The sequence below is a fragment of the Fringilla coelebs genome (genome assembly GCF_963513975.1).
Source record: "Fringilla coelebs genome assembly, chromosome: 3".
Taxonomy (NCBI): Eukaryota; Metazoa; Chordata; class Aves; order Passeriformes; family Fringillidae; genus Fringilla; species Fringilla coelebs.
In genome coordinates this window covers 81,308,780-81,324,389 of record NC_140030.1, presented here as the reverse complement: position 1 = coordinate 81,324,389, position 15,610 = coordinate 81,308,780, and the positions used below count along the sequence as shown (strand labels likewise).

Sequence of the window (15,610 nt, the reverse complement as noted above, 5' to 3'; positions counted from 1 at the left end):
TGTGTGTATATTAAAATACGAGATTTGAGGCATCCTTTACCCATTAATTTCTTCAGCTTCTGACTGAAAGCAGAAATTTAATAGCCTTTAGTGTTAACTAAAGGTAAATTAATGTGTTTCATGAAAACCTTACTAATGAAACACTCACACTTAGCATAAGTTTGCAGTGTGTACATATAGTTTAGATTTGTTTCCAGGATGGGGAGGAAGTCTTTATACCCTGGGGTTTTTTAGGTTCTGTGGGATTTGTTTTTAATTGGGGAAAAGGACAAAGATGGAGAAGTGAATTCTCCATTGGTAGATTACTGTATATCAGTACCTGTCTGCTAGGCTGTCCTGGATTAACAGGACAAAATGGTGTCTACAAGTTCCTGTGATGAGCAAACCAAGTGTTGATTCTAATGCAACTCTGTCAGAGGGAAGAGAAACCATTTTTTAAATTGCCATAGGTGTTTTTGTTGCTAAAAAAGTGTTCTGTAAACACTTTGTTGTACCTCTCTCAGTCAGGCAAAAATTGCTGCCCCTGGTGGGTATGTCTACAGTTAACTTAGTGTAGGCAAAGGCATCTTTTCTAATTAAGTCTTCAAGTGTTTGTCTTAGCTTGCCCTCAGTCTGTGGTGGGCATGGGTTGCCTGAAGTAGTTGTAAGTATTGAACACTGCTGAAAACTTGATGTGAATAATTATTGCATCCCAGTTGGTGTACATCAGTGGTTATAACAGTGCTAGGATCATTTATTACTTTCTTAGGAGCAGTGACCTGAGCTCAAGGGACGCCTTTCACAGTGAAGAATCTGATTTAATTTCCGAGTCCATTTAATCTTTGTTGCAGTTGGGGCTGCCAACAAAGATGCCTGCTGTAATGTGGATGTATCCACTAGGAAAAATTGACAGATGGTAACAAAATCTTGTACCAATAATCCAGGCTGTGTTTGAACTCATGACCTGTATGTGAAGGGCTTGGTATCCCATTACAAATCCCTTGAGCTATCTACTCATCTGTGTCTAATTTTTAAAAAGTCCCTGTCTCACACCTATTCTTCCAGTGTTCTACAGAAGTTAGGTTCCCTGTACTCTTTCTTTCTGTTAATGTCATTCTGATGTTTTTTCCAGCTTTTGATTAGCTTGGATATTCTCTTTTTCAATTTCCAAGTCTGTCTTTTCTGTGCTGCCTTGCATTTCATTATCCATTAAAATTGGAATTTAATAAAATTGTTCAGTACAATGAATTAATGCAAACATTTGCTTTAATGAATGTGACTATTTTGTGTAACAAGTTCAGGAAATTGCTCACATTTTAAGAGAGGTTGTAACAGGTGAGGAAGAATAAAATTGGCACGAAGAACTCAGTTAAGAAGGATATTGTTTGAGATCTTTATTCATCTGTTCATAAGACCTTTCTGCTCTTCACTATGACCAAAAAATGCAAATAAGTGTTTTCTAAAGTTATTAATTTGTTGATTGAGGGTATTGCTGTTACAGCAACAGTAGTCCTACTATAAAATAGTCTTAACATAGTTTTTCTTTAAGTATGGAATAAAAGGCAGTTTCTTCCTAGCTAGCTTACTTTGATATTTTAATTCTTAACAGCCTCTTTCTCTTTTTAAGCCTAAAAATTGAGTTTTGGCTTTCTTGTAATGATTAATACCTAATAATTTCTTAGGTAATTCGGGCTAGGCATCTACTCCATCAGATCATGCCAAAGTAGGTGAATTCACAAGCTATGTAGAACTCTTTGTGTGTCTCTGAAATGTCAGATAAGAAACAATAATTTTCATACGTATTGTAAATAGGAATACATAAATAAGTTGCATCAAATTGCATTTTTAATGTGTCAGCTTAGTGATCCAAAAAGCAGCATCTTTTTATGCTGTCCCTTTATGGGAAATGTAATTTCTGTTTAGTTGAGCGTTAACCAAAGGAGCTATCGATCTGCAAATTTAAAATTGATTAAATTAGTATAATTGCAACTTCTTTAAAGGAAATGCAGATATCTCTCTAGGTGATAGATACACTGGCATCGAGGTACAGTTTTCTGTAATTAAGTGCATTTGTCTGAACTCCAGGCCTCCATGAGATGACTCATGTAAAATATCCATTAGAGGAAAAGTGACTGCTCAGAAGGATACTCGCTTTCATATTGGGAGTAGCTTTTTTCAGAAGGACACTGAATCATGTACTTCACCTGCAAGAATGCGTGCAAATACTTTTTTTTTTTTTTTTTCCCTGAATCAGGAGTCAGAGACTACTAACAGAAGTTATCCTGACTGGAGCATAAAATACCTGCCCTTTATGGGAGAGCATTTTGAAGCATTAGGTTACAATGTTATCAAATCACAGTATACTCTTTCCCCCCTGGGCTGATGCTTTGAATCATTTAAAAACTCTGGAACTGTTTTTCCTATTGCACTTAGGTACTGAAACTTGTCCTGGCATTGCACCAAAGAAAGAAGATAAACAGCTGAGCACTGTTTGCCCAGGTGAAAACGAAACCGAGGGACAGACAGAGGCAGCAAGTCTTGGGGTAGCTGCAGGAAAGGACCACATGGAGGAGCAGCGCTGCAGTGCTGAATCAACGCTGGAGCCACACACCCAGCCCACGGGGACAGGGGGCAGGCCTTCCTCGGGCTGCTCATCATCTGGGGATGCTGGTAAAGACAGCAGTCTGCAGCTGAGGGAAAGACAGCTCTCCAAGGATGCAGTGAAAATAGCAGGGGCTGGGGAGCCTGGAGTGAAACTCCCTCTTGAGCCAATGGTAGATGCTGTGGCTTTAACAGATGATGATTATTTGCCTACTGATTTGGCTCCTCCTGATAAAGATGTGCCAGCTGATAGAAGTCTGCTCAGATCGAAACATGCTGCTGGGTCTTCAGAAATTCCTAGTGGCCAGCTTGGAAATAGGGATTTAAAGCAGCAGCAGATACAGCCTGATGATGATGATGATGATGAACAGTCTTCATGGGAAAGAACTGCCTCTGGGTGTAATGAAGTGTCTGAGCCTGAGAGTACTGCCCATTCACGGGTGTGCAAGGAACAGGAGGAGAAGGTCAATAATGAACAAGAAGATTTATTTCTGAGATTTTTGAATGGTAACATAATAGACACTGAAGAATCTGCAGACTTAGCAAACCAAGAGGACTTTGACGCTGTTCCAGATATTTCACCTGAGAGAGCATCTTATAACTCCCTGGAAGCTTTATCACTAGATGACAGCTTTTCTTCTCTTGATGAACTTACAAGAAGGATAGAGATTACTGAGGTAAATACTGTAGATCCTATACAATCTTTCATGTTTATCTCAGTTAAAACTTTTTAGATATTGCCAGCTTCAAAAGATATTAAATATTCCTTTATGTATCACTTTTTCAAATCTGAAATCTATACATATTTAATTGTTCTGAGTTACTCAGAAAAAAGTTAAAAGTTTTGTTTTGCCTCTCTGTCTCCTTCTTGACCAGCAGTGCACTGTTTCAAAAATAAGATTTTTCTTATATATGAGTGCAATGCCTGGGGGAGTTTAATTTTTTTTTATTCTGACAGAGACTGTTAAGAGGTGTTCTCACAATTCCTGGTAAATCAAATTTTGTGTCACAAATCTACACAATGCCTATGATGAACCATCATTCATTTCTATGAGTACAACAAAGTTTGCTCTTTTGTGCTTATTCCATAGAGGTGAGAACTACATACATATAAATTCTGTGTATGAATAAACAGGCTTCTGATTTTGTCAAGTTAGGCAGATTTGTTGTTCATCCCAAGCTAAGAAAGAGCTTCTAACCCTGAACCACCTGATAGGCCTGTAACAAGGGTGAGTGCTTCATAAGCTAAATTGCTCTTCTGAAATAGAGATTTATTGCTTTGGGGCTTTTTTGGAGAGTGTAATGGCAACATGTTTGCTTTATTTATCCTCTGGTTTTGCTGCATTTGCATCCTTAAGAGCTTTTTTTTTTTTTTAAATTAAAAAGAGTATATTGTGAAATGATGTTATTTCAGATGCTGGAGGGGGAAGGCTTGTATGAAGGTATCTTCTTAGTTCATTTCTATTTTTAAGATCTTTTACAATAGACTATCCCCTTGGCAATAAAGTTACAGTACTTCTCTACAGATCAAGCTAATGCACAGAGACCAAGAACCCCCACAATTGCTCAAGGACAGTGGCCAAGCAGGGAACTAAATACTGGAGATCAGTGCTGATGTTATTACATGTTTGGTAAAGTCTGCAGAGCTGAAAAGAGAGTATTTTGGTTTTTCTCCCCACATAAAGACATTCTTACATCCTTTCCAAGATCATGCCTCTTGTCTTTTTGTGGGCTCTTAGGAATTATGCCACATACCAGGACTGACAGCCATGTGCACAAAGCTGTACACAAGCAAATGTGAAAACCCACATACATGTTAATACATGTATCCCAAACTTTCATAAGTCCATGTGTTCACTTAGAGGGTGCTTTTGAAAAAGAGCATTTTGTTGACAGTCTGTGCTAAGCCTGAATACATGTATGACAAAAGAGTAATTTAAGCATCCTCCCTCAGCATTAGTTTGCTTTTGAGCCCACTGAAAGTGCTGCATTTTAGCAGAGGAGTACTGTTCTATTTCACATAGATATAGCCTAAATGAATCCAATAGCATCTATTTTTATATAGCTATGTTTGTGCCATTTGTGTTTCAGAGGATGGGGTAGGAGGCAGCATACTGATACTGTTAGAAGAGTTATGCTTGTATTGATTGTCCCTGTGACTGATGATGATGCTTTACAGGGCATCTCATTTCAATTCCAGTTTGCTCTCCTGGTGCTGGGACTGCCAGTACTCTGATGGCAGAGTTGAGCCTCTGCAGAGGAAAAAGTACCTTGAGTTTTCCCATAGTACTTTTTCTGGCCATATAAGGCATCAAGTTGGCTGCATTGGTGAGAGTCCACTTGGGTCATTCTTAGCAAGAGGCCCGAGTTTTGTGTGAGGCAGGGGGCTTAAATGGGAGAAGGGCAGAAGGATTAACGTCAGTAGCAATTAAAATTTGTCATAGGCAGCATCTGGGGTTGTTTTGCAATACTTGGGATTTCTAGGTGCCACAGGGTGAGGTAAGGACAGCACACCAGCTTGTATTGTTTCATTACACACTTATAGGATGTTTTTCCAGTTAACCTTACCACCCATCAGTAGCCTAGGGGGTGTTTTTCAGAAGTGATGAGCACCCACAGCTTTCTTGAAAGACACATTTGAAAGAGTTTGGCACCCCTGAGAAAGCAGCATTGTTAACTTGTGTTCATTGATTCTGTTTCAGTGCCAAAATGAGATTGCACTGAAGTTTTGACGAGCAGACAGAATCTTTGCAACACTTCTTCCTTTCTTGTCCTCTTGAAGGCTTTGAAATCAAGTTGTTCAGGCAACCTAAGAAGAGAATGTGTTTTCATACACTGGTTGTTAATGAGTATCTAGAAATGCAGTGGTAGCCACATGAGTGAAATTAAATGAATCACATGAAATGCACCAATGTGGCAGTAAAAAAGAAAAAATAATCAATTTGACTTTGATAAAACTTGTCATGAAGTAAGTGTTTACAAGACTGCCATGAACAAATTAGAATGGAAGGTGGAAGTAAAGATAACTTTGAAATAACCTGGGGACAAAACCCATATGGTGGGATAAAATTTCATTAATGTTCTTCAATTGACATGTAATAATAATTTATTGAGGATGGGGAAGGGTAAATATCTGTAAATATCTTAAATATCTGTGCTCTCATTCCTCTGAGAATGAAATGACACACCAGTGGCAAAACAAATTGTAACCTCAATAAAGTTGCATTTTGCTGTATAAAATAAAAGGTTGTACCATAAACTTTCTATGTGAGAGACAGTTAGGGAAGTGAATAAAATCTTAAAGTTTCTTCTTATTAGAAAATTATAATTGGGAAATTCTTTTTACAAAGCAAAGATAATGAGACTATCTACCAAAACAAAGCTTTTGGATGGCAGTTTGTATACCAAGAAATGAAGTCTCCACTAGGTTTGGAGACAATGTTTTGGCTCCTCTATTCTCTTGTGTGGCTTGGGTCCTATAGCTTTGAGTTTGTAAGAGCTGTGCATACTTATCTAATGTATTTTACTAGCCAAGGGGTTTGTCTGCTGGTTTTACTGTAACACAGGGCAGTCTTGGGCTTTGTCATTTTGGGGATTACTGCTTTAAAAAATATCTGATATTGCTTGCAATAAAACTACAGTCCTTTGCCATGTAACTGAATGCCCACAGAAGAATACACAAACCTTCTTGAGCAGATCTCTGCATTCACACCAAACTACTTCATGCAATGAGCTTTTCTTCCTAGTTCCCAGTTTGTAGTGCCTCCATTTTGGGGGTTTTGATTTATGTCTATATGCTACAGCTAATTCTAATTGTCAAGTTCAGTATGTTTTCTCTCAGAACTTGAATTACATGGCCTTATTTTCTTAGTTTTGTCTAGTATGTTTATAAATATACACACATCATATTTGTTGGAAATAAGCACAGTGTAAGAAGCTTTTTATTTTATTACAAATGCTTTTTTAAACAAAGAAGAGACAGGTAGTTTAATTAGTTTATGTCTTCCAATTTTGCAACCTGGTTATTAAAATTTATCTGAAAAGTGTGAAACTTTTGATTGAAGCAGATTTGCTTTCTGTTATTGGTGGGGAAAAGAGAAAAGCTTTATTTAACAGAGTTTCAATTAACCAACAGTCCTTGCCGCTTTCCTTTTTGCCTTCTTGGTGAAAATGCCCCCACACACCTGCATGGCACTTTCAGTTCCTGTACAGTGACTGTAAAAACTCCTGTCAAAAGATTTTGTGCAGGCCAGCAGAGCTGAGTAAACTCAGCTACATAGATGCTCCAAGACCATCTTCTGTTAATTATCCAGCTTGGAATTAAGAAAATATGTTATGTTTCAACAGGGTCCTTTATGCAGCTCTTTCATGTAAGAGCTGTTTGCAGGGCAGTCTGGTGCAAGCTGCATTTTTCTGCCTGTGGTTCAAGTCAAGCCTCTGCTTGACTTGGAGTCAGCTGTATTAACCACAGTATTAAACACAGTTCCCTCGTTAACTTCCAATTTAAATAGTATATTCTGCCTTTTTTGATTCCCCCTGCCTCCTAAAGAGTGCAGTGTAAAACTTCATCTTGTGTGGCAGCTAAGTCCTTCTCCTTGGATGGTTAATTAGTGGGAGATGGATCTAATATAATCACTTTGTGATTGTAGACAAAGATAAAAAACCTTAAGTGTATAACTCTCAAAATTCAAAGGCAGGTGAACTGTAGTCATGCCATGGAGGTGAGTCAGGAGAGGTTTAGGTTGTGTATCAGGAGAAGGTTCTTCACCCACAGGGTGGTTGGGCACTGGAACAGCTGCCCAGGGAAGTGGTCACAGCACAGCCTGGCAGAGCTCAAGCAGTGCTTGGACAATGCTCTGAGGGACATGGTGTGACTCTTGGGGTGTCCTGTGCAGGACTAAGAGTTGGGCTCGATGATCCTTGTCAGTCCCTTCCAGCCCAACATATTCTATGATTCTGTTCTAGGGACTAATCATGTGAAGGGGCCATTTTTCAAAATACAGTTTATGGCTTTTGTTGAGATGGGGAAGTAACACTAGCCACACTGATTTCTGTTGCAAAATCAAAAGCATTTGCTCGCTCTTTTTAAGCAAAAGAAGATGTTCAGAATAGGGAAACCTGTGCTGTGTCACATTAGTTCTTTATACATTTAAAGTACATCCTGAAATATATCCATGTAGGCTGACAGGGAAAGTAAATGAACCTCATTGTAGCAAGTCTTTCCTCCAGAAAGCCTTTTATGTAACTGTAATTACTGCAACACATTTCCACCTAATCCTGTCAAGGATAGCCCTCTGGTTTTAAGCTTGGAGAAGACACAAGTTTGTGACACAGTCATGCAGAAACTACCAAGAGCCAACAGACAAAATGAAGTGCCTCAGGTTGCAGTGACGACTTGCAGAACTGACCACCCCTTCTAATCTTAGGGCAGACTGGCAGGAGTGCCCTTCTATCTCTGGGTGACATTCCCACCCTGTGCAGTCCAAGCCCCTTGGGAATAATCATGCCAGGCAACGGCCAGCCTGCTGTGTGGGTGGTGTGGGAGGAGCAATTGATCCTCTTTATGAAAGCAATGCTGTAAGCAGAAGCTTAAAATAATCTACTCTACTAAAGGATATCATTTCATCTCCACCCTTCCAAATAAATAAGTCAAATTAAAGCACTCCTACATAATCCCCCTTCCTTGTCACAACAAAGAAACATAAGTGTTGATTTTTCTGCTGGCCTGTTAAATTTTTGTGGCAGTTTTGCAAGGCTAATTTAACACTACCAGTAGAAGCTGCAGCTCAGTGCACTCATTTGTTGTGATGAGACACTTGCAGACTATTATTTCTGCGTCATTTGTGCCAACTACTGGTCCTCTGCACGTTGACTTAATTTATTTCCTCTCCCTCCACACTTCCACTACTTTCCGAGTACTTCCTTGCATTGTTTCATTAAATAATCCATTCAAGCTCTTGAGCAGATAAACAAAAGGGAGAGTGACTATCACAAGTGTGGTTCAGATCAGTTTTATCCTCTGAGTTGTTCTGGGTAAAGTTATTTGCCCATTTGAGAGCTGTAAAACACTGCCAGACCAGAGACCTGCAAGTGTAATTGCCACATTTGTGAGTTCAGTGTTGCAGAGGCCAAAGCTGCCCCAGTGCCTATTGGATTGTGCCCTGTGTCTCCCTGTGTGCAGGGCTCCATCCCTCTGACTATAATCGATGCTTTATGTAAGCTCACAGCATCAGGCAGCTTAAGGACAGAAGTCATGAAGTTGTTTTCTGTTTCCCTACAGCTCTTGGAAATGCAACGCAGACAAGTTTTTATGGGTGGTCTTCTAACTTATTTTATAGATAGCTGTTGTCTGCAACTACTTGGAAAGTTTGGGGTGGTTTGAGTTTTTGTGGAAATTAGAGGCCTTTGGGGTTATCTAATAGAAGAGTTGCAAATTCAATTATAAATGTGATATGTTTTATCTGTAGCACAAATGTATGCATACTACTTTTCAATTTAGCAAATGTTACTGCTGATCTACAGAATTAAGTTTTTTAAAGTCCTACTAAGGTCTAGGAAGAAATAATTATGACTTTTTGTGAGGCAAGGATGCTCACAAGGTAAAAAAAAAGGGCAAATCTAAACATACTTTCTACTTTAATTTCTATTTATTTCTAGCACACCAGGAACTAGTTGCTTAGGAAAGCATTTTTCTCCTGGTACTTCACCTACTTTCATTTCATTAATAACTAGGAAGTTACAGACTGCTCAACCAAGCCAGTATGGCTTAGCATATATTCTTGAAACTAATGGAAATGCTATAGCAAAGAGAAGGTGTGGTTTATTGACTTGTTGACAATATTGCTGTTTGTGCAAGCTGTTTGGGTGACCAGCCTGTAGGGAAGGATTTTTGAGCTGCTGCTGTATGCAGAGAGCATGTTACAGTGTGGAGCTGGAATGTATCCAGAGCACTGAAGCTTTCTTTTTCCCTGGTGTTCCCTCTCTTCGGTTTTGTAGCCCCACTGTAGCTGCTTGTCCCCCCTGGGGAACCAATTGCAGTGCTGGAAAATTAATCTCACAATAAGTATCTGATGGTCTCTGCAGGATTATATCTTTGGAGAGGCAGCAGCAGGGTGTCATTGACTTCTTCCTGCCCTCTGATGACAGCGATTTTGACACAAATCCGCCTCAGCGCTGCCCCTGCCCGTGTGAGCTTACAAAGGAACACAAAGTACAGTCCGAGCAGAAAATGTGTGTGCATGTCATTTCTATAACAATTAAAGGCAAGCAGTGTCAGTCAGCAGCAGAATGATACTGCAGCTGTCCTGTCTGTTCAGGACTTGATGTCTTCAAGAAGGAGGTTAAGGGTTGCAATGTTTAAGAAAAGTAGACTGGAAACTATTTATTAACTGTTTAGCTTGGTTCCTCCCTGAGTCGTCGTGAGAAATTGAAGCATGAGCTCTATTTAACATCTCTTGTGCTACTTGCTGACTTTCCTGATAGATTACCCCAGTGGAAGGATTGGTGTCTATACTAAAGAAGAGAGATGACAGAGATGGAAAAACAATTGCTCAAGTCCAGCAAAGGCAAACAAAGAGAAGAGTGAGATTCCAAGAAATGGAAGACACATTGGATCAAGGTAGTTGAAATCTGTTAATTCATGGATTGTGCTCTTGGGGTGCAAATATTGTCAATCTTTTTGTTCACAGCAGCAAAGCAGGCATTTATTGAACATACTCTCATGTTTTTTTAAAACCTAGTGAGTAAAGGTGATGGATCAAAGATTGTTAATCTGTACCAGGCTTGGGTAACAAGGCTACAGAAGGATACAGTGAGCACACTTCTGATTTAAAGCTTGTTGAGAATGAAGTCACTGCTTTTTTCCTTTGGCTGAATGATTTACAAGTGACAAATAATTGAAGTCCTTTCATTAATGTTCATTGCTTAGGGGTGGGGATGTAGGCTTTCTCCCTAAATCCATTGACTCTGTAGGTAGAGGGATGCCAGAGAAACGAGTCTGTTGTGCTTTGTTCATGGGTACATTTCCAACCCTCTCTAGTGGCTTCCATGCGATGGGAGGGCCTCAGATTTTAACCTTGCTTTATAATTTAACATCCAGATATATTTGCTAGCTGTCATTAAATCTGGCTTTACACCTTTTGATGGGCTAAATAGCCTCATGAGAAACACAGTATGTTTCTCATGTTATGCTTTTTTTTTTTTTTAGTTTAGGGTCTCTGTTACTCAGACTGAAGAGATACTAAGAAAATACTTTTGATTGCTAATGATATAGAAAGTTCTATCTACTGTGTATGCCTGCCACTAAATGGTATAAATTAATTCTTAAAAGGGTGTTAGCATGTCTCAAACATTCACAGCCTAAAGAGACCCTATCCCATCTTTTTCTTGAAATTATTTTTAAAGTGTTTATGTTTAATTTAAAATTCCAGTTAGAGTTATTTCTATGATCTTTCCCCAGGATTTAGTGATTCAAAAGGAAAGTTGTTTTATATTGTTATTAGTGCTTTAAATTTGATTTCAAACACTCAGCAAAAAGAATCACTTGAATGTTTCTGTTTACCCCATTTCTTCTCCCTGGTGTAGAGTGAAGGGAGTTCAGAAATCTCCTTAGAGCCGCGTCAGTCTGACAGAAGGCACGGATGTTGTTCATGTGTACAGATTGGCAAGGACAAGGGAGGTGGTGAGGATGTAGCAGCACCTCTGCAACCTCAGCATTCCTCCTACTCTGGAATCAACAATCATGCAAAGAATTAGCAGAGGATAACTGAGATGTAAAATAACCCCTCACATTAGCCTACACTGAAGGTTTTGTGTCTGTAGTGAAAATGTGAGTAATCACAAGCAGTTCATTGTAGCGCAGTCAGTGTCATTACAAATGGAGCAAGAATGTTTCCATTTGAGCTGTTCCATGAAGGATTGCTTTGGCTGTGGAGCCTTCTCCCAGGTGAGCTTATTGTGCTTCAGCGTGGAGTGACTCCACCAGTGATCCCAGCAAGGACAGGTGCACAGACTGCAGAAAAGAAGCAATAGACATTTTTAGGTTTCTGAAGAGACTGAGAAACATAAAACTCCCCATGTGTATTGTGGTCACTTTGACATGGTGAGCATTATTAAGTGTGTTTACATCCTGACCCATTCATGATAAAAACCTATCTCAGGTTTTCTCACATGTATTTGTAGTGCTTTATATAGCATCTTTTTTCACCTTTTCTGCTCTTATTTGCAGATGAAGTGTCTGGTGGCTCCTGTATTTTGCTGATCCTGCTGTGCATAGCAACTGTTTTCCTTAGCATTGGAGGAACTGCACTGTACTGCACCTTTGGTGACATGGAATCCCCTGTGTGTACTGATTTTGCAGCCAACATGGATTTCTATTATACACAGATACTGCAGCGTGTGGAAGAGCTCAAACACTGGATAGCCTTCTCATAGCTGAAAGGAGTGGACACAGCACGCTCAGAGCTCACCTGTGCTTACTGGGGAGAGTAGAACAAAATTGTGATTTCAACTTCTTTAACACTTGCCACCTGCAGGTGATGTGTATTTGATGATATACTTTCACATTTACTTAGAAATCAAGAAAATTTTAGTTTAGCAATCAGGTGGCAAAATGTTCACATCTGTTCACAACTGTAGCAGCGTGGTATGGGAGTATAAAAAGTTATTATCTTCATCCTTTGGAAAGTAGGCAAGTAGCTTTTCATCCACTTGAGCAAGTGAAGAAGAAGGAAGAAAATTAACTGTCTTTGTATTCTCTCCCATTGCCACACATTGTGTAAGCAATCTCTGGAAGCTTAGTAAAACTACAGCTTTAATTTACAGCTGTTTGTGCAAAGGTGTTGCCTCCAGCTATCATGCAATAAGTCTCTGTTTTATGGAAACATTATTTTTTTTTTTTCTAAGTCTTAATGTTTTTATCCACTTTATTTCTCCTGGTGAGCCATGTAATTATTTGGGTGGAGTGAGAAGAGTGCAGTGGCATTCACAGAGCCCTCATTTGGTAATTACCAGGCTGACCCTGTACCTTACAGCTTGCAGTGAATGTCATGAATGGGATAAATCTGCTGGCAGATTTCACTAAATTTCTTGGACCTTTACTCTCAGTATCATGTGGGTTGTTTTAGAAATGGAAGGTTAAAAAAGAAATCACTGGTCTCACTAAACACAGAAACAAAAGATGTTTACTAAATTATTCATATTAAATAATCAAGTGGCTTTGGCTCATTTTAAAGCACCTGCTAGCAGGTGTGGGGCTAACTGGGTTTTCCTCCAGCTACGTCACTGACTTGGAGTAATCACTTTGTGCCTCAGTTTCTCCTCCAGGAATGGGGAATAATGATCCTTGCCTTTGTCTACGAATATTTATTGGAATTAGGGCTCATGTCTGATTCATCCCAAATGAGTGCACAGGATCACAGAACTGTGTGGCTGCAGCCTCTGTCAGTGAGTAAAGGTTATGTGAAGGGGGACTGACCCAACAGAAGAGGTTCAGAGGTTCACTGCAGATCCACAGCCTGTCAGTATTCCAGGGCACTGGTTCCAGCCCAAAAAGCACATTTGCATTTATTTGCCCTGCAGTTCTGAGACCTGCATTGTAAAATCTGTTCTTTCTCTATCAGCTTTACGAACAAATTTAGACCAGTACAAAGAGTCATTTTAAATGGGTATTTCTATCACTTGGTGCTCAGCCCTCCCTGTGTGGTGGTGAGAGAAGCACTGGCAGGACAGTCAAGGTGAGAATTGGATACACAAGCCTTTGGGCTCTGCTCAAGGGCTGGCAGCTCTTCTTGCACAGAGCACGATGGTGCAGCCCTGCTGACAGGGTGAGTGTGAAAGCATTCCTTCACACCTCAGGAAACAGCATTTTTGAGGGGCCCACTTCACTCCACTCTGTGATCTCCTGCTTCCTAACCTTGTATGATGCAGCGTGTTCAGGTTTAGGACATTATTTTGTAAAATGCTATGAAGTGAAATCTTTGAGATACTGCTCAGAATTATAACATTAAAGATCATGCTTTCTGACATTTGCAAGCAAATTGTCCCTCTAGTGAGCTTGATTGTTCCTAATGCACTGTTACACTTAACGGGTTTTTAAGTGAAAGTTAAAATCATGGTTTTTCTAGAATAAACTGCATGTATGATTTCTCTTTTGGTTTTCTCTGTGGAGGCTTAGTTTATTTATACCCTAGGGAGCCTCACGTGCAGCTTTGTACTAAACTAGCAAATTTCAAATGCCCAAATTAATGAAAACTTTTGCTTTTAGAATGAAACTTGAGAATGGTACTGTGGGGGTTGTTTGTTTGTTTGTTGTCCTCAAGAATATCATGATGGGCTACTCTAAAGGAGAAAGGGAAAGACACTTCTGTGTTTTAAAGTGTTACTGGCTGGTTCAGTTTATTATTTGAATTCTGGGTTTGTTTGTTTATTTATATAATTTTTCTTTTAAAGAGAAGCTTAATTTTCTATTTTGGCAATTTACTCACAGAGTAACTAAAAAGCATGCTTTCAGTTAATGTATGTATTTATAGTGACTATGTAGTTAGAATATATTTTGAGTTTCTGTAACTTTGCATCGAGTGTTTCTGGATATTAAGTATATTCCTAAAGAGACAACTGTTCATTTCAGCTTAAAAAAAAAATATTTTTAACTTTTTGTGCACTTCATCACCAAAAAGATCAATATGTATTTATAGATCTATTTATTCAAAAGTATATCAGACATGGATATCAAAGATCCACAACTTTTAGGTTCATTTAATTAAAACTATTTTAAAACAATTATTTTATTTAAAACTATAAAGCTATTTAAAGTCAAAGCAATTTTTAATAACTATTTCAGTTTCGAATCAGTGATCCAAACCCTGGTGTTTTCCCTTTGTGCTGTGTTTCTGGTGCAAAGACTCAGGAGTATCAGCAGAACTGCCTACAAGATGAGGAGCAGGTTGGGCAGCACGTCACCAACAGGTGCCCAGTGAAAAGTGAGCAGCCAGGTGTTGTGTGTGACTCAGTGACCCTTCCCTTGTGACTGGGAGCATCTCTCCAGCCTTGCCCAGCTCTGCCAAGCTAGCAGCCCCGCAGTCTCCCAGGATCTGAGGGAGCAGGACAGGCACATGTGCGCAGCTCTCCGGCTCCTGAGCGGGGCTGCTCGCTCCTCTGGTGCAACCAGGGCTTCAAATCTGGATCCAGTTTGTGTTGGCATTCCTCTATGAAAAGCTGATGGTGCAGACTCTTGCTTTGTGTGACAGTTCTGTCTGTGCAAACAGTCTGTAGGATCACCAAACTTGCAGCTGTAAACAGAACAAAATTTGCTTTGCATTGGGACTCCAAGGAGAGTGCAGGCAGGCCTGGTGTTGGCCTTCCTATGTGTCCTGTTCTCTTTGGAATCCTGGTGACATTGCTTCCAGCTGGGGGACCTGAGGGGTTAGGGTCTTACAGACAGGTAAATCAAAGCAAAAAGAAATAGTGGATTTGAACAGTTACTACTCATCTGAGTGTTTGAGGTAAAATAATACCAAGCACCAGCTAAGATTGTTTCAGGAGGAAGAAAGCAGTGGGAAAAGGCTTTCCCTTCACACACACGCTTGGTGCATTCTAAAGCCTTTTGTGTAAAACTTTTTATTCATTGTTTCCTTCCCTGCCACTGTCTTTATGGCTGTTCTGCTTGGCAATAGAGGGACCATACTGTGCTCAGTTGAAAACATTTGTAGTTGGTAGAAAAATTCAGGAGATGGTTCCATACTTGAAAGTAGTTTAAAAAACTTCTCATAAAATGTGACTGGATTTCAGGCTGCCAGTGTACCTTCAGAGAAGTTGTGCCACTTAATCATCTGCAGCACTCTGCTAGAAACACCCACCTTCCTGTTTATTCTTTGAGCATAATTATTTCAAAGAGATTCTTGTGATAAAGAAAAAAACAGCAAGGCTTTAAATGTAGGTTCAGCATTATGCTGACAAAAGATCTGACCACATAATTAACACCTTCACCCCAAACAGCCCAGACTAGACCAAGAAAGGCACTGTGCTGTAGTGT

The 15,610-nt window shown here is 39.6% G+C and overlaps 1 protein-coding gene across 4 annotated transcripts in view; it reads left to right on the top strand.

Annotated features, from left to right (window-relative positions):
* The window catches only part of CNST (consortin, connexin sorting protein), a 44,577-nt gene extending 32,176 nt beyond the window's left edge, over positions 1-12,401 (top strand). For all 4 annotated transcript variants that reach the window (XM_084201863.1, XM_084201862.1, XM_084201861.1 and 1 more), the window contains 3 exons: positions 2,413-3,257; positions 10,063-10,198; positions 11,807-12,401. In XM_084201863.1, the coding sequence (XP_084057989.1) occupies positions 2,413-3,257; positions 10,063-10,198; positions 11,807-12,012 (1,187 nt within the window). In that variant the 3' untranslated portion in view covers positions 12,013-12,401. The remainder of the gene's footprint in view (positions 1-2,412; positions 3,258-10,062; positions 10,199-11,806) is intronic.
* Positions 12,402-15,610: the final 3,209 nt, after the last annotated feature.